Consider the following 23,371-nt stretch of genomic DNA (forward strand, 5'->3'; position numbering starts at 1 on the left):
CAACTAATAACTATTGGGCAAAGGGGAAGAAGGACAACACAACCTCAAGCAAGTCAAGAGAACAGCTCTGCTCTCATCATAAAAACGAGTCATGAGAAAGTACAATGATGCAACTGAACATACAAATGTATAATTTCAATTAGATGTTAACTGATAAGGATGTTTAACTTATAACATTAAGTTTTTACTTTACCAACTCAATATATATAACTAATCAGCAAATTTCCCCACATATAGCTAACAGATAATGTTCCTAAGGTAAAAGAGTCAGATGGAACAAAATTTCCTCTCATACAAAACAAAAAAAATTTCAAAGTTCTCATAAGCTGTCAGCTTCCTAATACAGTTTAATTTTATTATATTCAGAAGCATGAGCCACTGCTTAATCAGCAAGCCTTAAGGTGATTTTTAGGTGCTTCTATTACAGTTTATTTCTGCTTCCTTAACAGGATGCAATATTTGCTAAAACAGGTCCAGAAAGAAACATTAAAAAAGAGTAAATAGGATTTCCCTTAGGAAGAGGGTGATTGAAAATAGAAATGAAAGTGACAATTTCATTACCTATTCTTTTTTGCCTTTTGATTTGTGAACCATGCATACCCAGCAAAATGGCTGTTTAATGAAATAGATTTAATATATTAAAAACACTTCAATTTTCCAGCATAAAAAGTATACCACAATAACCCCAGGAGGAGGTGGTTATTCATGCTTTTTATCCTCAAGAGGGCCTTCAGAACAAAACTGAAGATGATGCATTTCTGTACAAAATGTAAAAGGGGTTTTCTTCTATTCCAAAGGAAAAGATGCTGGTCTTGTTTTAAAGGTTACCCTTAAACCAAACTTGAAAGCAGTATACCTACAAGTCCTCGTTTGAAGGCTGTGAACAGAAAATAAAGAGCACCTTCAAAGTCAAGCTATAAAGTTTTGATTTTATTTTGTGTAATGACTTTTTTCCAAAGGGCTTTTGCTACTAAGTAAGTGATCTTAAGAGAATCCAAGGGAAACTCTAAGGGACAAAGATAACACCAGAAGACTGGGTGATCTGGGCATACATGTGAGTGTTATCATTATCAGACAGGAAATATTTACCAAACTGATGAGTCACACTGTAACAAGCATACTAACAGGCATATTTAATTTTAAAAAGAAGGATTAAGAAATCATAACTTTCAGTTGGCAGTGGTGCCAACCAACAGCACTTGATACTCTATAAGTGGGAAAGCACACTGAACTACACAACTATTTTAGAGAGCAGTTTGGCAACATGCTTAATATGCTTAAAAACATGCACAAGCTTCTTTAACTCATTAACTTCAATGCTAGGTATTTATCAAATATCTATTTATTTTATAGGTATTTTATTTTATCCAATTTATTAAAGCATTTGAAAAATAGAGAAATGTTAAATTACAAACTCTTAATGGTGTAATAACCCTCAAGTCATGAGCTTATAAACTAATTATCTTTGTTTTTTATATTTCTCCAGATTTTTATGAATGTATGTTTTGTTTTCTAAAACATCTAGTGTTAGTAATTATTGCTATCCCATATATACAACAAACATCTGCTACTTACATGAAATGAAAACTAGTTGGAGACAAGATAGAAGGTAATGGTATTGAGGAAAAAAAAGTTTCATATTAATCATCAGGATACAATGAATACCTATAGGTATTTAGGTACTTGAGAGAAAAATAAATCCTTAAAATTTTATGTCAAAGTACAGTTAATATTCAGACTCAAAGAATGAAAAAGCTTTATACTTTTATTAAGTTAATACTCAGCTACCACTATTTCACTGAATTCATTTTTTTTTTTCCTTGTATGCTTGGGCTTGGTACCAAAATCAATAAACTCCAGAATATGATGCTTGTATATACCAGTACCACTTTAGCCCTTTCAGTTTTGATGAAACAAGTAGTTTTCATCAAATAGATGGCTTTGTAAATTATACTATACTTTGCTATCAAGTCTAATCTTTACAGGAGATAATCATTTTCTATTAAGAATGATCTTGTACAAACAGTAGTTTGCAGAGAAAAAAATAAAGCTATTCTCTATTTTCCCATGTTGAGCCAAATGAAATAATATTCAAGTACCACAATTTATTTTTTTCTCTTTTATTTTCACTTTACACAGTTTAATTCACTGATTTTAATTGGAGTATCATTACTTTAAAATATTGTGATGGATTTTGTCATACATCAACATGAATCGGCCACAGGTATACATGATAAGTTAAAGTGAAGTCGCTCAGTCGTGTCTGAGTCTTTGTGACCCCGTGGACTGTAGCCTACAAGGTTCCTCCATCCATGGAATTTTCCAAGCAAGAGTATTGGAGTGGGTTGCCATTTCCTTCTCCAGGGGATCTTCCCAATCCAGGGACGGAACCTGGGTCTCCCGCACTGCAAGCAGATGCTTTTACCATCTCCAATATGATATTTTACAACAAAATTATGAACTAATTACCCAGAGAAAAGCAAATGCAACCAAGTTTTCATGTAAGTGCCAAAATCAGAAAGTTTTATCTAAAAGACTATCTAAAGTCAGCCTGGTAAGGTAAGAGAATCTGACCACAAAAAATAAGAACTGACAAACACCGTCTTCAAAGCCTAATGCTTTATAGAGGCTTTTCTTCCCAACACTGGGGCTACAGGCCCAGAAAAGGGTTGCCAAGGCTGAAAAGAGCTGGATAAACTTGTGAAATCCTGTACATTAAGATCAGAACTTCTAATCATAACAGAGTTGGTTGAAGCCAAAGGCGACAAGAGAGCAAAAGATAAGAAATCAGTAGTCTACAACAAATGCTAAAGGAATTTCTTTAGGTGGGAAACACTAGGAAAAAAATAAAAGACGTACAAAAACAAGCCCAAAACAATTAATAAAATCATAATAGGAATATGCTGCTGATGCTAAGTCGCTTTAATCGTGTCCAACTATGTGCGACCCCATAGATGGCAGCCCACTAGGCTCCTCTGTCCCTGGGATTCTCCAGGCAAGAATACTGGAGTGGGTTGCCATTTCCTTCTCCAATGCATGCCTGCATGTTAAGTCGCTTCAGTCATGTCCGACTCTGTGTGACCCTATGGACAGCAGCCCACCAGGCTCCTCTGTCCACCAGGCTCCTGGAATTCTCCAGGGAAGAGAACTGGAGTGGGTTGCCATTTCCTTCTCCAATAACAGGAATATACATAACGATAACTACCTTAAGTGTAAATGGGTTGAATGTTCCAACCAAAAGGCACAGACTGGATGAATGGATACAAAAGCAAGACTCATATACACGCTGCCTACAAGAGACCCACTTCAGGCCTAGGGACACAGACAGACTGAAAGAAGGGGGATGGAAAAAGATAATTCATGCAAATGTAAATCAAAAGAATGCTGGAATAGCAACACTCATGTCAGACAAAACAGACTTTAAAACAAAGACTATTACAAGAAACAAGGAAAGACGCTATATGATGATCAAAAGATCAATCCAAAAAGACAAAACAACTATAAATACTGATGTACCCAACACAGGAGCACCTCAATACAAAAGGCAAAAGCTAGTAAGAGCCATAAAAGGGGAAATCAACAGTAACACCGTAACCCTGGGAGATTTTAACACTCCACTTATACCAAAGGATACAACTGCACTCATCTCACACACTAGCAAAGTAATGCTCAAAATCCTCCAAGCCAGGCTTCAACAGTACGTGAACCGTGAACTTTCAGATATTCAAGCTAGATTTAGAAAAGGCAGAGGAACCAGAGATCAAATTGCCAACATCTGCTGGATCTTTGAAAAAGCAAGAGTTTCAGAAAAACATCTACTTCTGCTTTACAGACTACGCCAAAGCCTTTAACTATGTGGATCACAACAAACTGGGGCAAATTCTTAAAGAGATGGGAATACCAGATCACCTGACCTGTTCCCTGAGAAATCTGTACGCAAGTAAAAAAGCAACAGTTAGAACTGGACATAGAACAACAGACTGGTTCCAAATTGGCAAAGAAGTACATCAAGGCTGTATATGGTCACCCTGCTTATTTAGCTTATATGCAGAGTATATCATGAAAAGCGCTGGGCTGGATGAAGCACAAGCTGGAATCAAGACTACTGGGAGAAATATCAATAACCTCAGTATGCAGATGACACCACCCTTATGGCAGAAAGTGAAGAACTAAAGAGCCTCTTGATGAAAGTGAAAGAGGAGAGTGAAAAAGTTGGCCTAAAGCTCAACATTCAGAAAACGAAGATCATGGCATATGGTCCCATCACTTCATGGCAAATAGATGGGGAGACAGTGAAAACAGTGACAGACTTTATTTTTTCGGGCTCCAAAATCACTGCAGATGGTGACTGCAGCTATGAAATTAAAAGATGCTTGCTCCTTGGAAGAAAAGCTATGACCAACCTAGACAGCATATTAAAAAGCAGAGACATTACTTTGCCAACAAAGGTCAGTCTAGTCAAAGCTATATATGGTTTTTCCATAGTCATGTATGGATGTGAGGGTTGGGACTATAAAGAAAGCTGAGCACCGAAGAATTGATGTTTTTGAACTGTGGTGTTGGAAAAGACTCTTGAGAGTCCCTTGGACTCCAAGAAGATTCAACCAGTCAATCCTAAAGGAAATCAGTCCTGAATATTCATTGGAAGGACTGATGCTGAAGCTGAAACTTCAATAGTTTGGCCATCTGATGAGAAGAACTGACTCACTAGAAAAGACCCTGATGCTGAGAAAGACTGAAGGTGGGAGAAGGGGATGACAGAGGATGAGATGGTTGGATGGCATCATCGACTCAATGGACAGGAGTTTGAGTAAGCTCCCAGAGTAGTGATGGACCGGGAAGCCAGGCATGCTGCAGTCCATGGAGTCACAAAGAGTTGGACACGACTGAGTCACTGAACTGATACCAATGTATAGATTATTCAGGAAGAAATAATAAGGAAACACAAGCTTTAAAAGACACATTAGACCAGATACACTTAACTGATGTTTAGAGGACATTCCATCTGAAAGCAGCAAAATACACTTTCTTGTCAAGGGCACATGGAACACTCCAGGACAGATCCCATCTTGGGTCACAAATCAAGCCTCAGTAAATTTAAGAAAACTGAAATCATATCGGGCATCCTTTTTGACCACCCTGCTATGAGATTAGAAACCAATTACAGCGGAAAAAAGACAATAAAAAACACAAACACATGGAGGTTAAACAATATGCTACTAAATCCACTCCAGTATTCTTGTCTGGAGAATCCCACGGACAAAAGAGCCTGGCCGGCTATAGTCCATGGGGTCGCAAAGAGTCAGACGCAACTAAGCGACTAACACACACACACACACACACCCCCACCCAGAGATCACTGAAGAAATCAAATAGGAAATGTGAAAAAGCCTAGAAACAAATGACCAAAAACACACAACGAACCAAAACCTATGGGATGCAGCTAACGCAGTTCCGAAAGGAAAGTTTATATAATAGCAATACAATTCTACCTCAAGAAACTAGAAAAGTCTCAAATAAACAATCTAACCTTACACCTAAAGCAACTAGAGAAAGCACAAATAAAACTTAAAGTTAGGAGAATGAGAGAAACCATAAAGATCAGAGCAGAAATAGATGAAATAGAAACAAAGAAAACAGCAGCAAAGATCAATGAAACTAAAAGCTGGTTCTTTGAGAAGAGGACCAAAATTAATAAACCTTTAGTCAGACTCATCAAGAAAAAAAGGGAGATGACTCAAATCAATAAAATTAGAAGTGAAAAGGAAAGAGTTACGACTGAAATACAAAGGATCAACCTGGAAAATATGGACAAATTCTTAGAAAGGTACAACCTTCCAAGACCGAACCAAGAAGAAATATAAAATATGAGCAGATCTATCACAAGTAATAAAACTAAAACTGTGATTAAAATCTTCCAACAAACAAATGTCCAGGACCAGAAGACTTCACAGGCAAAGTCTATCAAATATTTAGAGAAGAGCTAACACCCATCCTTCTCAAACTTTTCCAAAAAACTGCAGAGGGGGAGGAACATTCCCAAGCTCATTCTAGGAGGCCACCATCACCCTGATACCAAAACCAGACAAAGGTATCACAAAAAAAGAAAATTACAGGCCAAATATTACTGATAAACATAGATACGAAAATCCTCAACAAAACACTAGAAAACAGAATCCAACAACACATTAAAAGGATCATATACCATAATCAAGTGGAATTTATCCCAGGAATGTGAGGATTCTTCAATATATACAAATCAATCAATGTGATTCACCATATTAACAAACTGAAAAACAAAAACCATATGTTCATCTCAGCTGATGCATAAAAAGCTTTCAACAAAATTCAACACCCATTTAATGATAAAAACTCTCCACAAGATAGGCATAGAGAGAACCTACTTCAACATAAATAAAGGCTATACATTATATTACAAACCCAGAGCAAACATCCTCCTCAATGGTGAAAAACAAAACATTTCCTCTAAGATCAGGAACAAGACAAGGGTGCCACATTCGCTACTATTCAACACACTTTTGGAAATCTTAACCACGGCAATCAAAGAAGAAAAAGAAATCAAAGGAATCCAAATTGGAAAAGAAGTAAAACTGTCACTGTCTGCAGATGACATGATAGTATACACGGAAAATTCTAAAATGCTACCACAAAATTACTACAGCTAATGAATTAATTCAGTAAAGTTGCAGGATACAAAATTAATAAGCAGAAATCTCTTGCACTCCTATACTAACAATGAAAGATTGGAAACAGAAATTAAGGAAACAATTCCATTTATCATTGCAACAAAAAGAACAAAATACCTAGGAAAAACCTATTTAAAGAGGCAAAAGATCTCTATGCAGAAAACTATTAAGATACTTATGAAAGAAATCAAAGATGACACAAAGATATACCATCTTCTTGGACTGGAAGAACCCATATTCTGAAACTGATTATACCACCCAAAGCAATCTACAGATTCAATGCAATCCCTGTCAAACCACCAACGGTATTTTCCACAGAACTGGAACAAAAAATTTTACAATTTTTATGGAAACACAAAAGACTCCAAACAGCAAAATCATCCTGAGAAAGAAACGGAGCTAGAAGGATCAGGCTCTCTATACTACAAAGCTACAGTCATCATGACAGCATGGTACTGGCACAAAAAAAAAAAAAAACAAACAAGAGAAAGATCAGTAGAGCAGGCTAGAAAGCTCAGCCATAAACCCACACACCTATGATCACTTAATCTATAACAAAGGAGGTAAGAATAGAAGAATGAAGAAAAGACAATCTCAATAAGTGGTGGTTGGAAAACTGGACAGCTACATGTAAAAGAATGAAATTAGAACACTTCCTAACACCATACACAAAAACAAATTTATAATAGATTAAAGCTCTAAATGTAAAGCCAGACACTATAAAATTCTTTAAGGGTAAAATAGGCAGAACACTGTTTGACATAAATCACAGTAAGACCTTTTTTTGACTCACCTCCTAGTTATGAAAATAAAAATAAAAAATACACAAATGGGACCTAATTAAACTTAAAAGTTTTTGCACTTAAAAGCAAAGGAAACCATAAACAAGACAAAAAGAAACCTCTCAAAATGGGAAAAAACATTGCCAACAAAGGATTAATCTCCAAAATACAAATAGCTCATGCAGCTCAATACAAAAAAAAACAAACAACCCAATCAAATGTTTAGAAGATCTGAAGAGAGATTTCACCAAAGACACACAGATGGCAACAAACACATGAAAAGGTGTTCAATATCACTAATCACTGGTAAAAATGCAAATCAAAAATATAATGAGGTATCACCTCACTCCAATCAGAATGGCCACAATCAAAAACTCTATAAACAATAAATGCCATCAAGGGTGTGGAGAAAAGTGAAACTTCTTACACTGTTGGTGGCAATGTAAACTGATACAGCCACTATGGAAACTAAAAACAGAACTATCACATAACCCAGCAATCCCATGACTGGGCATAGTATACACAGAGAAAACCATAATTCAAAACAGACATCTAAAAAGAAGACACATAAACCCCAATGTTCACTGCAGCACTATTTCCAACAACCAGGACAGAAGAAACATAGCTGTCCACTGACGGATGGATAAAGATGCTGTGGTAGATTTATACAATGAAATATTACTCAGCCATAAAAAAGAATGGATGTGACTCAGCTGAACTGAGGTAGACGAACCTAAAGTCTGTTACACAGAATGCTTCATATTACAATATGTAAAACAAACAGCTATTGGAAAAATTGCTGTGTAACACAGGAAGTTCAACCTGATGCTCTGTGACAACGTAGCGCGTCAGATGGCTGGGGGCTGGGAGGTGCTGGGAGAGAGGTTCAAGAGGGAGAGGACGTATGTACACTTCTGGCTGATTCACAGTGTTGTATGGCAAAAACCAATACAACACTTAAAGCTATTATCCTCCGATTAAAACTAATTTTCAAAAAATTATTTGAAAAAAAATACAAGCACCCCACTGTCTATTGCAGCACTATTTACAACAGTCAGGACACAGAAGCAACCTAAGCCTCCATCAACAAAGGAATGGATAAAGATGTGGCATACAAATGCAGTGGAATATCATTCAGTGATAAAAAGAAATGAAACTGGGTCATTTGCCAAGAAGTAGATGAACCTAGAGACTGTCATACAAGCAGAGTCAGAGAGAAAAAAACAAATATTACATATTAACACATATATGTGGGACCTAGAAAAGTAGTATAGATGATCTTAGTTGCAAAGCAGAAACCGACATACAGATGTAGAGAAAAAACTTATTAATAACAAAGGAGAAGAGGGGGTGGGGTGAATTGGGAGATCAGGACTGACGTATATACACTTGTGCTTTGTGTTTAGTTTCTCAGTTATATCCAACTCTTTACAATCCCACAGGCTACAGCCCACCAGGCTGCTCTGCACGAAGGAATCTTCCAGGCAAGAATACTGGAGTGGCATGCAGTTTCCTATTCCAGGGTATCTTCCCAACTCAGATCGAGGTGGAATTCTTAACCACTAGCACCACCTGAGAAGCCCATATATACACAAGTATATATAAAAGAGACAGCCAAGGAGAATCCACTGAATAGCACAGGGAACTCTACTAGGGCTCCATGATGACCAAAATGGAAAAGAAATCTAAAAAAGAGGGGACACGTGTATGTATACATATGGCTGATTCTATGCAATACAGGAGAAACTGACACAGCGGTGTAAAGCAATGATACACACACAAAAAAAAATCCACTGCAGCACTGCTGACAACAGCCAAGACAGAGAAGCAACCTTTTAAAAAGGCAATGGATTTCACAAGCTCTCTGACCTTAAGGGCAAGAAACTATGGCCAGGATGTCTGCAGGTCATCCAAGTCTTGAAAGCAACCTGAGATGAAAAAGTCAGATGGACTTAGGTTTGCCTACATGAGGCAGGTAACTTCACTTAGGGATACCTGCTAGTACTGAAAGAGAAACTCCCCAGGTCGGTAGGTGCCCAATATGCTACTGGAGATCAGTGAAAAACTAACTCCAGAAAGAATGAACAGGCGGAGTCACAGCAAAATCAACACCCAGGTGTGAATGTGACTGGTGATGGAAGTAAAGTCCGATGCTGTAAAGAGCAGTATCACATAGGAACCTGGAATGTTAGGTCCATGAATCAAGGCAAACTGGAAGTGGTCAAACAGGAGATGGCAAGGGTGAATGTTGACATTTTAGGAATCAGTGAACTAAAAGGAACTGGAATGGGTGAATTTAACTCAGATGACCATTATACCTACTACTGTGAGCAAGAATCCCTTAGAAGAAATGGAGTAGCCATCACAGTCAAAAGAAGAGTCCAAAATGCAGTACTTGGATGCAACCTCAAAAACAACAGAATGCTCTCTGTTCACTTTCAAGGCAAACCATTCAGTATCACAGTAATCCAAGTCTATGCCCCGACTAGTAATGCTGAAAAAGCTGAAGTTGAATGGTTCTATGAAAACCTACAAGACCTTTTAGAACTAACACCCAAAAAAGATGTCCTTTTCATTACAGGGGACTGGAATGCAAAAGTAGGAAGTCAAGAAACACCTGGAGTAACAGGCAAATTTGGCCTTGGAATGCGGAATGAAGCAGGGCAAAGGTTAACTGAGTTTTGCCAAGAGAATGCACTGGTCATAGCAAACATCCTCTTCCAACAACACAAGAGAAGACTTTACACATGGACATCACCAGATGGTGGATACCAAAAACAAGATTGATTATATTCTTTGCAGCCAAAGATGGAGAAGCTCTATACAGTCAGCAAAAACAAGACTAGGAGCTGACTGTGGCTCAGATCATGAACTCCTTATAGCCAAATTCAGACTTAAACTGAAGAAAGTAGGGAAAACCACTAGACCATTCAGATATGACCTACATCAAATCCCTTACCATTATACAGTGGAAATGACAAATAGATTCAAGGGATTAGATCTGATAGAGTACATGAAGAATTATGGATGGAGGTTCATAACACTGTACAGGAGGCAGGGATCAAGACCATCCCCATGGAAAAGAAATGCAAAAAGGCAAAATGGCTGTCTCACAAGGCCTTACAAATAGCTGAGGAAAGAAGAGAACTAAAGGCAAAGGAAAAAAGGAAAGATATACCCATTTGAATGCAGAGTTCCAAAGAATAGCAAAGAGAGATAATAAAGTTTTCCTCAGTGATCAGTGCAAAGAAATAGAGGAAAACTATAGAATGTGAAAAGCTAGAGATCTTTTCAAGGAAATTAGAGATGCCAAGGAAACATTTCATGCAAAGATGAAAACAATAAAGGACAGAAATGGTATGGACCAAACAGAAACAGAAGATATTAAAAGGAAGAGGCAAGAATACACATAAGAAATGTACAAAAAAGATCTTCATAACCCAGATAAACATGATGGTGTGATCTGATCACTCACCTAGAGCCAAACATCTTGGAATGCGAAGCCAAGTGGGCCTTAGGAAGCATCACTACAAACAAAGCTAGTGGAGGTGATGGAATTCCAGTTGAGCTATTTCAAATCCTGAAAGATGATGCTGTGAAAGTGCTGCACTCAATATGCCAGCAAATTTGGAAAACTCAGCAGTGGCCACAGGACTGGAAAAGGTCAGTTTTCATTCCAATCCCAAAGAAAGGCAATACCAAAGAAAGTTCAAATGACCACACAACTGTACTCATCTCATACGCTAGCAAAGTAAATGCTCAAAATTCTCCAAGCCAAGCTTCAACAGTACACGAACCAAGAACTTCCAGATGTTCAAGCTGGATTTAGAAAAGGCAAAGGAACCAGAGATGAAATTGCCAACATCCACTGATTCATCGAAAAACATTTATTTCTGCTTTATTGACTATGCCAAAGCCTTTGACTGTGTGGATCACAACAAACTGTGGGAAATTATTCAAGAGATGGGAATACCAGACCACCCGACCTGCCTCCTGAGAAATCTGTATGCAAGTCAAGAGGCACCATGGAACAACATGGAAGAACAGACTGGTTCCAAACTGGGAAAGGAGTACGTCAAGGCTGCATATTGTCACGCTGCTTATCTAACTTAGATGCAGAGTATATCACACAAAATGCCGGGTGGGATGAAGCACAAGCTGGAATCAAGACTGCCGGGAGAAATATCAATAACCTCAGTATGCAGATGACACCACCCTTATGGCAGAAAGTGAAAAAGAACTAAAGTGCCTCTTGATGAAAGTGAAAGAGGAGAGTGAAAAAGTTGGCTTAAAACTCAACATTCAGAAAACGAAGATCATGGCATCTGGTCCTATCGCTTCATGGCAAATAGATGGAGAAAGTGAAAACAATGACAGACTTTATTTTGGGGAGGGGGCTCCAAAATGGTGATTGCAGCCATGAAATTAAAAGACGCTTGGCAGAAAAGCTATGACCAACCTAGACAGCATATTAAAAAGCAGAGACATTACTTTGCCAACAAAGGTTAGTCTAGTCAAAGCTATGGTTTTTCCAGTAGTCATGTATGGATGCAAGCATTGAATTATAAAGAAAGCTAAGCGTTGAAGAATTGATGCTTTTGAACTATGGTGTTGGAGAAGACTCTTGAGAGTCCCTTTGACTACAAGGAGATCCAACCAGTACATAAAGGAAATCAGTTCTGAATATTCATTGCAAGGACTGATGCTGAAGCTGAAACTCCAATACTTTGGCCAAAGAACTGATGCAAAGAACTGACTCACAGGAAAAGACCCTGATGCTGGGAAAGACTGAAGGCAGGAGGAGAAGGGGACAACAGAGGATAAGATGGTTGGATGGCATCACCAACTCAATGGACATGGGTTTGGGTGGACTCCGGGAGTTGGTGATGGAGAGGGAATCCTGGCATGCTGCATACAGTCCATGGGGTCGCAAAGAGTCAGACACGACTGAACTGAATTAGTACTCTTCCTGACTCTCCTTAATATACGTAGACCATTTATTAACAGCATATGATCACATGCCAAGATGAGTAACACAAGATGTCACCATAAAAATAAAAAGTTCTTACAGAATTGTAAAGTAAAATAAAAAAAAAATAAAATAAAAAGTTCAGAGAAAAGAAGAGATTGATGTGGCCCAGAGCAGCACCTTTCAAACATTAAAATGTTACAAATCACCTGGAACAATAGATCAAGAAAAATTCTGAGATACTGTGTTTGTGTCTTTCTAATAAGCTACCAGGCAAGGCCAATTCTGCTTGTCTTGTTGGTCCTTGGACCAGACCTGGAGTATCAGAAGTGTAATATACATAAGAAACGTTAAGATTCAGGCTGGTTTAGGGGGATCAAAGAGGGTTTTTACGTGAAAAGTCCAATAGGAAGAATTAGCTTGATGTTACCTAGGAATAAAGAGATCACCTGACTACAATGACAATTCACTCATCCATTCTATAAGGATACACCGAGTACCAACTGCACAACATACAGTAAAAAACAGGCTGTCAAGTCTACTGGAATGGACGGTTAACATCACTGAGAGATACCATTTCACACAAGGAAAGCAAGTCATCTCACTGTCCATTAACATGTAGAAGAGGAAAATTATGTTCTACTCATGCAATGAAATGTTAAGTAGTAATGACAATGAATGAATTAGAGCTCCTCACTCTAGAACAGAATAATCTCAAGATCATGGTGTGAGATACACACACACACACACATATATATATATATATATATATATGATTCAAGACATAGGTGAACATGCACTATGATTTAACTAACACTTCATCCTTTTTATTAATGTAAACACGCCGAAGTAAACAAATCGTTTGGGAATGCTCTGTGTGGTACAGCTATAAAGAAAACCAAGAAATTACTGAAACAAAGCTCACAAGAGTGATTACAGGTACAAAAAAGGGATGGGAGAAAAGGATGAAATGGAAAGGACTTCAAAGAGACTAAAAATTCTATTTCTCAAGTTAAAAGGCAGGTAAATGGATATTTATTCTGTGATTACTTAAATTATGTATTAAAGACATTATTTTACATGTATATCCTGTTGTTTTACAGTTCTTTGCTAATGTTATCAATCACCTTTTTAAAAACTAAATCAAGAAACTGGTGATGGCAGATTCTAGTAGCACTGAGTTGAAGAAAGAATGGAAGACCACAAATACAGATGAACTGTTTAACCACTGAAATCAAAGGAAAGAAATGGGGACTAAGAATGAACACAAAGGAAAGTCGTTCAGTCGTGTCCAACTCTTTGCAACCCGAGGACTATGGAATTCTCCAAGCCAGAATACTGGAGTGGGCATGCTTTCCCTTCTCCAGGCAATCTCCCCAACCCAGGGATCAAACCCAGGTCTTCTACATTGCAGGCAGATTCTTTAGCCGCTAAGTCACAAGGGAAGCCCAAAAATACAGGAGTGGGTAGCCTATCCGTTCTCCAGTGGATCTTGCCGACCCAGGAATTGAACCAGGGTCTCCTGAATTGCAGGTGGATTCTTTACCAATTGAGCTATCAGGGAAGCCCAAGAATGAACACAAAGTGCTAAGTAAAAAGAGAAGAGGTTGGACATTTTAATATGGAAAAGTCTGACAACTGCCATGTGTTAAGAGAAAGGTAAAATTAAAGATTGATGAAACAAAACTAAAGGTTCGAAAAGAAAGGCTCAAGAAGTAAAGGAAATCTGGCCCTGGCTATCGCCAAGGTGCCAGAAACAAATGTGATTAAACATCAGACTAAGCAAATTAGTCCTGTATGGCTGGAATGAGCCATCCCTACGAAGCATGGAAACAATGGCAAGTTAACCTGAACACAAATGCCAAGGACATCTTGGTCAGCCTTCAACTCATTGCAAAGGCACTAAAAACATTTCAAGAGGGAAGTTAACCATGTCTGAACTTTCACATTAAAGTGCATGTTTTAATAAAAGTAGGAAGGATGGACTGAAGCAGGCTAAGAGAACAATTCAAGATGCTATGAAAATAATCTACAGAAAAAGGTATCAGAACATGAAATGGAAGTACTACAAAAAGAAACTTAAATACTTCATCAATTTATCCTGCTGCTGCTACTAAGTCACTTCAGTCGTGTCCGACTCTGTGCGACCCCACAGACGGCAGCCCACCAGGCTCCCCCGTCCCTGGGATTCTCCAGGCAAGAACACTGGAGTGGGCTGCCATTTCCTTCTCCAATGCATGAAAGTGAAAAGTGAAAGTGAAGTCGCTCCGTCGTGTCTGACTCTTAGCGACCCCATCTATCTCAACTAAGTGATTCAGTTTTGGAATGTAACAGATGAAAAGTCATAATACCTGTCTGCCCTCAGTAGCTTGCATTCTGCTGGGAGAGGAAAAACAAGAAAACAAACAAGACAACTCCAAGTAGTGGAAAATGCTATGAAGGAAATAAAGGTGATGTAATGGAGAGTAATGGGAATGAAGCTATGTTTTACACGGTAGTTAGGCAAGGCCTCTCTTGAGATGCTGACACTTAAGCCAATACCTTAAAGGCTCAAAAAAAGCCACGGAGTAGGAAAATATATTTCAGACAGTATTTCAGGCTGAGAAAATAACACTGAAAGCTGTGACTGAGGCCTAGAAGAAAGTATGAGGTGAGTCTGAAGAAAGAGACAATAGTAGCAGGGCCTTGAAGACTGAGTAAGAATTCTACATTTTAAGTGGATGTGGTTGGTGGAATCTAGAAGAAAAGCAAAGGAAATTTGATGTATTTTGGACGTAGAACCAATAGAATTTGCTCAGGGACGGGACGCCAAGGGTAAAATAAGAACAAGCATACATTAACGCTCATGTTTTGACTTTTCAAACAGGTAGATAGCAGTTCTATTTACTAAGATAGGAAAGAGTGAGGTAAGATCGATGCGTGGGAGAGAAGCAGGGCAAGGGTCAAAAATTTTATTTTGGACACATTAAGTTTGAAATTCCTATGAGATATCCTAACAGTGACAGCAAGATGAGTAAGAGTGGCATTCAAGAACCACGTCTGACAAGAAACATAAACCTATGAGTTATCAGAATACAAATAATATTTAAAATCTTGAAAAGACGGCCTTAAAGAAAGCCTACTACTGTAACTTTTGCAAATGTAACAACAGCAGCTAAAAGTACATGTTAACACCTCTTACCATTTAACTTTCCAAGCACAAAGAGATTAATAATATGCCCGACGTCATTCAGCTAATTTTAGCGCTGGATTTCAAGCCAAGCCGTCTGACAGCAGAGTTGCGATTTCATCTGCTTTGTCAAGCAGAGACCAGGTGGAAGGACGCCTAAACCCAAATCCCAAGGCACTCCAATATACACAGAGAGGGAAAGAAGTCAACATAAGGTATTTATTCCAATAACGCGGTTTCACGTAACCGCTGAACCACAGGCTCAAACTAATCTCCACTTATGTCAGATCCCAACAGGGAAACAAAGTTTACTCTTCCCTTCCAAAAGCCCTATATCCTTCTAGACACCTCCGTCTCCTACTTGCCTCCCAGAATAGTCATTCTCCAAAAACCCTGTCCCAAGCATCTCAAAACAAGCGCCCAAGAATCTGTCACACACACACACCCGAGCCCAGGTCCACTTTCTGAGTCCTCAATTCCCTGATGAGACGGCAGAGAAGGTAGCCGCGTCTTCCGAACATAAAGTGAAGATAAAGAAAGAAGGTTTTACGGGAAAACCTTGGCCCAGCTTCGGCAAGCCCAGAGGGGAGACTGCCGGAAAGCACGCCTGGCAAGACCGGGCTGGGAACTGAGCTCCCCACGTGGGCTGGGAGAAAAGGAACTCCACTCACCAAGCCATCTATCTGCACTTGCTTCACGGCTGAATCTCCGGATCCTCCTTTGCCTTTGCCTTTGCCTGCAGCGCCGGTGGTAGAGCTGGAAGAGGTGGCGGATGAACCGGTGCCTTCCTTGCGGGACGCCATCTTTCCAGCCGGACAGGGAAAGAGAAACGTGAGTTGCCGGAAGCGGAAGTAAAGTTTCACCTGACGTCAGGCGCAGTCTGGCGTTCGAGGGGCGGAGCTGTTAGGAAAGGCCGGGGTCGGGGGAGGGGGGGTAGAGGCCCCGCCTCCGTTCTCTTTTCCAGCCTTTCTTCGGCAGTGGAACGCATTGCGCATGTGCTTTGTGCTTTTGGGGGGGCTTCTTTCGTATAGAAAGCTTTAAGAAAGGCAAAAAGAAATTTTTGAAAGTGTTTTCCCCTTTATGTTTAATCGATATGCACTAGGTAGTGAATCATAATTGCTTTATAGCTAGCATTTATGTAGCGCGTCATTCGTATAAAATGCTTTCACTTTTAATTTTTTAAATTAATCCTTAGTCCCAATGTGACAAACTGTGAAGAGCTGTACTTACTTCAATAGCATATTTGGCAATTGAGACATGATTTGTCAAACGTCATTCTGTTCATTAATGGCGAGCTTATATTGAGGGTTTTTTTTTTAATTTCTTTCCAATTTTTGTCCTTGGCAATATCTAAGATTTCCAGTCATGTGTGTTAATCACACAACATGTGAAACTGATTGGTGTCATTCAGGGGGGCTCTGAAGAGCTCCAGTGCTATAGTCCTTTATGTCTCAGTGCACAGAAGAATTCAACAAGGGCAAAGTGGCAGATAAAAAGTGATTCATTAGAATAGAACACTTGTGAGGCTTACCAGCAGGTGGACAAGAAATGCCATGCCCCAAGAACTAGTTGGCTACAGCTTTATAATCAAAGGAAAAGGGGAAAGAGGAGAAGACCTCCTTTGTCTTTCTTGAGTAGACATCATGTTTTCATCATTAGCTCCTCCAGGCTGAGCAGGGGAGTTTTCTTGTCCCCGTGTGGTCAAGCTAGGTCCACAAATTACTGTTTTTTACGCCTGCAGAGAGCATTTCGGAGGGATCACCGGGCAGGATGTGGGTCTCTTGCCACCATTGTTTTATTGTTTGTTGGTGTGTCCCATGCTTCTCTTGCATGGTTCTGTTGCTAAGCAACCCTGCTTGGTTTTGTGGTGAGGCAAACCTGCTTTCTCAAGTAATCATTAACTTACAGGGGTCTCCCATATTTTTCTGCTTATAGAAAATCCCTAGTGGGATTAACTATTTAATCACCTATTTTATCTTGTCATTCTGTCCCTACCACTGGGTTCTTGTAATCTAACCCTAACTAGAAAGGGCCTAGAAGTGATAGGGACAGAATGCATGTGTGTGTTCTAAATTGCTTTAGTCCTACTGAACTCTTTGCAACCCTGTGGGCTGTAGCCCCCAGGCTCCTCTGTCCATGAGATTCTCCAGGTAACAATACTGAAGTGGGTTGCCATGCCCTCCTCCAAGGGATCTTCCCGACCCAGGGATCCAACCCACATCTCTTACATCTCCTGCATTGGCAGGCGGGTTCTTTATAGCTAGCGCCACATGGGAAGTTCAGGGACAGAATGTGAAAGTGAAAGTTGCTCAGACATGTCCAACTCTTTGTGAACCCATGGACTAGATACTTCATGGAATTCTCCAGGCCAGGGTACTGGAGTATGTAGCCTTTCCCTTCTCCAGGGGATCTCCCCAAACCAGGGATCAAACCCAGGTCTTCCGCACTGCAGGGGGATTCTCTACCAGCTAAGTCACCAGGGAAGCCCAAGAATATTCGAGTGGGTAGCCTATCCCTTCTCCAGTGGATCTTCCCAACCCAGGAATTGAACCGGGGTCTCCTGCATCTTACGTGGATTCTTTACCAGCTGACCTACCAGGGAAGCCCAATAAGATGATCAAATAGTTAGCTTAGAAACCCCATTAGAGAATTGTAGATAGAGAGGGAACTTTAGGGGGATTTGGGAGACCACGGTAAGACTAATGATCACTCAAGAAAATAATGGGAAACTTCTGAAACAATGTGGGCCTAGTTGAATCACAAAGCAAAGCAAGTCACTTAGCATCAAAGTCAGACTGGCTTGCTTAATGATAAAATCAAGCTAACCTGCTGGCAACAAAGCCATGCAACAAAAACAGGAGACATGCCCCAAAACAATAAAACAGTGGTGCCATGAGATCTGCATCCTGCCCAGTAAGCTAAGGGAATTAATAACCCCCCAAACATGTTCTTTGGCCCCTAAGACATGTTCTTTGTGCCATTCCACCCAAATAATAAAACAATTGTAGAAAATAACTACAATCTGCCCAGTGCTATCAAGTTAATGACTTCCAAAACAGGATCTTCACACACACAATCATTTATGGGAAGATGATTTCTCAAAATGAAAGGCACCATTGTACTGAAACCTGAAAATATGTTTCCAAAGTGCTGTGACAGTCCTGGCTTGACCGTATGGGTAGGGACAAATAAACTTCCCTGCCCTAGTGGGGGAGGAACTGATGTCGAAACGTGAAGCCTACTCAAGAAAAACAAAGATCTCCCCCTCCTCTTTCTTCCTCTGATTATAAAAATGTAACCCACTGAGCAGTCAGGGCAGTGCAACATTTGCCTGCATGCTTGTGAACCTTACAAGCATCCTGTTCAAATAAATCACCTCTTATCTATAACATTGCTTCTCGATAAATTCCTTTCTGCGTTGAGACATAAAGGACTGTGAGACTGGAGCTCTTCTGGAGCCCTGACGCCTAACGGTTTCAGAAGGAATGACATGTCCTTCACTTGAATGCCTAACTTTAATTCAATTTTTAAATTTAAGAACAGGAGCGTGTTCAGCCCTTGTACATCTTCATTCCCTTATCTTTACTCTGTATCTCAATACTCCTCCTGCAATGCTGATGATTCCTGAATTTATATTTACCCAAACCTCTCCACTGAACTCCACAACGGCATGTCTGTCTATTCAACCTCTTCACTTAAATGTCCCACAAGCACCTGCTCCAACTTAACCTTTCAAAAATTGAGCTCCAAATACCTCCCCCTCTTGAAAAAAATGTTTTTCCTCAATCTTCTCCAGTCATTAGATGGCAGTTCTTTTCTTAAGAACAAAGCTTTTGGGGCATCTTTGACTCCTCTGTATCCTTCACACTCGACCAGTGATTCATTGGAAGCTTCTGTAAACTCTAGGTTAAAAATGTATTCAAGGGCTTCCCGGGTGGTCCAGTGGTTAAGAGTCCACCTTGCAACGAAAGGGACGCTGGTTCCATCCCTGATCTGGGAAGACCCCACATGCTGCAGGACAACTAAGCCTGTGTGCCACAACTATTGACCCTGTGCTCTGGAGCCTGGGAGCTGCCACTACTGAAGCCCAGGTGCCCGAGAGCCCATACTCTGTGATAAGAGAACCCACCCCAATGAGAAGCCCTCAAAGGGCAACTGGAGTGCAGCCTCCGCTCGCTGCAACTGGAGAAAGCCCAGGCAGTAGTGAAGATTCAGCACAACCAAAAATTAATAAACAAAATTATTTTAAGAATGAAATAGTAGTCTTAAGCCTAAACATATCAATAATTAGATTAATATAAAGGTACTATATTAAAATACAACTATTGGAAGAATTTCAAGCTGGTTTTAGAAAAGGCAGAGGAACCAGAGATCAAATTGCCAACGTTCACTGGATCATCGAAAAAGCAAGAGAGTTCCAGAAAAACATCTATCTTTGTTTTATTGACTATGCCAAAGCCTTTGACTGTGTGGATCACAAGAAACTGTGGAAAATTCTGAAAGAGATGGGAATACCAGACCACCTGACCTGCCTCTTGAGAAACCTATATGCAGGTCAGGAAGCAACAGTTAGAACTGGACATGGAACAACAGATTGGTTCCAAATAGGAAAAGGAGTACGTCAAGGCTGTATATTGTCACCCTGCTTATTTAACTTATATGCAGAGTACATCATGAGAAATGCTGGGCTGGATGAAGCACAAGCTGGAATCAAGATTGCCAAGAGAAATATCAATAGCCTCAGTATGCAGATGACACCACCCTTATGGCAGAAAGTGAAGAAGAACTTAAGAGTCTCTTGATGAAAGTGAAAGAGGAGAGAGAAAAAGTTGGCTTAAAGCTCAACATTCAGAAAACTAAGATCATGGCATCCAGTCCCATCAGGTCAGTTCAGTTCAGTTCAGTTCAGTCGCTCAGTCGTGTCTGACTCTTTGCAATGCCATGAATCACAGCACGCGAGGCCTCCCTGTCCATCGCCAACTCCTGGAGTTCACTCAAACTCATGTCCATCGAGTCGGTGATGCCATCCAGCCATCTCATCATCTGTCGTCCTCTTCTCCTCCTGCCCCCAATCCCTCCCAGCATCAGAGTCTTTTCCAATGAGTCAACTCTTTGCATGAGGTGGCCAAAGTATTGGAGTTTCAGCTTTAGCATCATTCCTTCCAAAGAACACCCAGGGCTGATCTCCTTTAGGATAGACTGGTTGGATCTCCTTGCAGTCCAAGGGACTCTCAGGAGTCTTCTCCAACACCACAGTTCAAAAGCATCAAATCTTCGGTGCTCAGCTTTCTTCACAGTCCAACTCTCACATCCATATATGACCACTGGAAAAACCATAGCCTTGACTAGATGGACCTTTGTTGGCAAAGTAATATCTCTGCTTTGGCAAATAGATGGGGAAACAGTGGCTGACTTTATTTACTTGGACTTCAAAATCACTGCAGATGGTGATAACAGCCAGGAAATTAAAAGGTGCCTACTCCTTGGAAGGAAAGTAATGACCAACCTAGACAGCATATTAAAAAGCAGAGACATTACTTTATCAACAAAGGTCCATTTGGTCAAGGCTATGGTTTTTCTAATAGTCATGTATGGATGTGAGAATTGGACTATAAAGAAAGCTAAGCGCCGAAGAATTTATGCTTTTGAATTGTGGTGTTGGAGAAGACTCTTGAGAGTCCCTTGGACTGCAAGGAGATCCGATCAGTCCATCCTAAAGGAGATCATTCCTGGGTGTTCATTGGAAGGACTGATGTTGAAGCTGAAACACCAATACTTTGGCCACCTGATGCGAAGAGCTGACTTATTTGAAAAGACCCTGATGTTGGGAAAGATTGAAGGCAGGAGGAGAAGGGAATGACAGAGGATGAGATGGTTGGATGGCATCACCAACTCAATGGACATGAGTTTGGGTAAACTCCAGGAGTTGGTGACGGACAGGGAGGCCTGGCCTGCTGTGGTTCATGGGGTCACAAAAAGTTGGACGTGACTGAGCAACTGAACTGAACTGAATTGGAAGAATGGATAAAAACACTGATAGAATGGGACTTCCCTGGTGGCATGGTGGATGGAGTCCACCTACCAGTGCAGGAGCTACAGGTTCAATCCCTGGTCCAGGTAGATACCATATGCCTCAGGGCAACTAAGCCCTTGCACCACAACTGCTGAAGCCAGCGGGCCCTAGAGCTCATGCTCCCCAACAAAAGTGGGCCACTGCAATGAGAAGCCCACGTACCACAATGAAGAGTAGCCTCCGATCGCCACAACTAGAGAAAGCCCTCACAAAGCAATAAAGACCCAGAGCAGCCAAATATAAATAAGAAAAATTGCTTTAAAAAAACTGGTAGAATGGATAAAAACAACCTAATAGGCTGTCTAAAAGAAATTCCTATAATGATATAAGTACATTGACAGTAAAATGATGGAAAAATATATCATTCATCAAAAGAAAGCAGAACTGGCTGTATTAATATCAGATAAAGTGAATTCTGAGCTAAGATAATCAGCAAAGATGGAGGAAAATATATAATGATAAAATGGTCAATCACCAAAAACACAGCAATTCTAAATGTGTATGTTCTAGCAACAAAGCTGAACTTACTGTGTTGAGAAAAAACTCATAGAGCTCAAAGAATAGACACATTCACAATCATAGTTAGAGATGTCAACTCTCCTTTCTTAACAATTGATAGAACAACTACAGAAGAAATCAGCAAGGATATAAAGGAATTCAGCAGCATCATCAATCATAGGATCTAATCAACATTTATAAAACATTCCACTCAACAGCAACAGGATACACATTCTTGTCAGAACCCCATGGAACACAGAAATCATATCCTGAGTGAGGAACCAACCTCAACAAATTTAAAGAAATTAAAATTATTCAAAAAATCATTCAGAGCGTGTTCATCAAGCAGAATGGATTCAAACTAGAAGTCAAAATATAAAGGTAACTGAAAATTTTCCAAATACTTGATAAATATACAAAATGCTTCTTTTAAAATTTATTTTAATTGAAGGATAACTGCTTTATAATATTGTATACAACATGCTTTTAATAACCCATGGATCAAAGAGGAAGTCTTAAGGGAACTTTTAAAACACACTGAATTTATTTAGAGGAAACTGAATGAATATGAAAATATTAATATAAAATGTCAAAATTCATGCCACACAGTTACAACAATACTGAGAAGAAAGTTTATAACTAAATGTATACATTATAAAAGATGGTATATCTCAAATCAATAACCTAATCTTCCTCTTCAAGATCCTAAAAAAAATAAGACCAAAATAAGCCTGCAACATGCAGAAGAAATTAAACAACACTAAACATATTTGATCATCCAAAGAAGGTTGCTCACAACCATTCAGTTGTACTTTAGCAGCCCTCCAAAAGGAAGTTTTGATGTTGTGGTTATTAATTTCACTATAGATATTCATATACTGGAAAAGACAAATTTACCCTATATTCCCAACAGTATGTTCTTCATTCTCTCTATCCAAGGAACTAAAGTTTTCAGCAAAGTTCTATATTTGCTGGAAATACTTCAGATTTAGTCAGAGGTACAGAGAGAGGATGGTAAGGACCTTCCAAAGCAAGCTGTGGGCCCTGTCCATGGTTGATTACCACATGGGGACAGGAAGCAAAGGAGAGCCTGCCATACCTGAGTGGAAAAATGAAAAAATAAACAGTCTGACTGGTCTGCTTTTGTGGCATGGTAACTCAACCCACTCAGAA

At 39.7% G+C, this 23,371-nt stretch overlaps 1 protein-coding gene across 1 annotated transcript in view; it reads right to left on the reverse strand.

Annotated features, from left to right (window-relative positions):
• LOC120860712 (eukaryotic translation initiation factor 3 subunit H) overlaps positions 1–16,464 on the reverse strand; it is a 99,520-nt gene extending 83,056 nt beyond the window's left edge. The window contains exon 1 of the mRNA XM_040236459.1: positions 16,299–16,464. Coding sequence (XP_040092393.1) covers positions 16,299–16,430 — 132 coding nt within the window. The 5' untranslated portion in view covers positions 16,431–16,464. The remainder of the gene's footprint in view (positions 1–16,298) is intronic.
• Positions 16,465–23,371: the final 6,907 nt, after the last annotated feature.

This window comes from Oryx dammah, unplaced genomic scaffold (assembly GCF_014754425.2).
Source record: "Oryx dammah isolate SB20612 unplaced genomic scaffold, SCBI_Odam_1.1 HiC_scaffold_11164, whole genome shotgun sequence".
Classification (NCBI taxonomy): Eukaryota; Metazoa; Chordata; class Mammalia; order Artiodactyla; family Bovidae; genus Oryx; species Oryx dammah.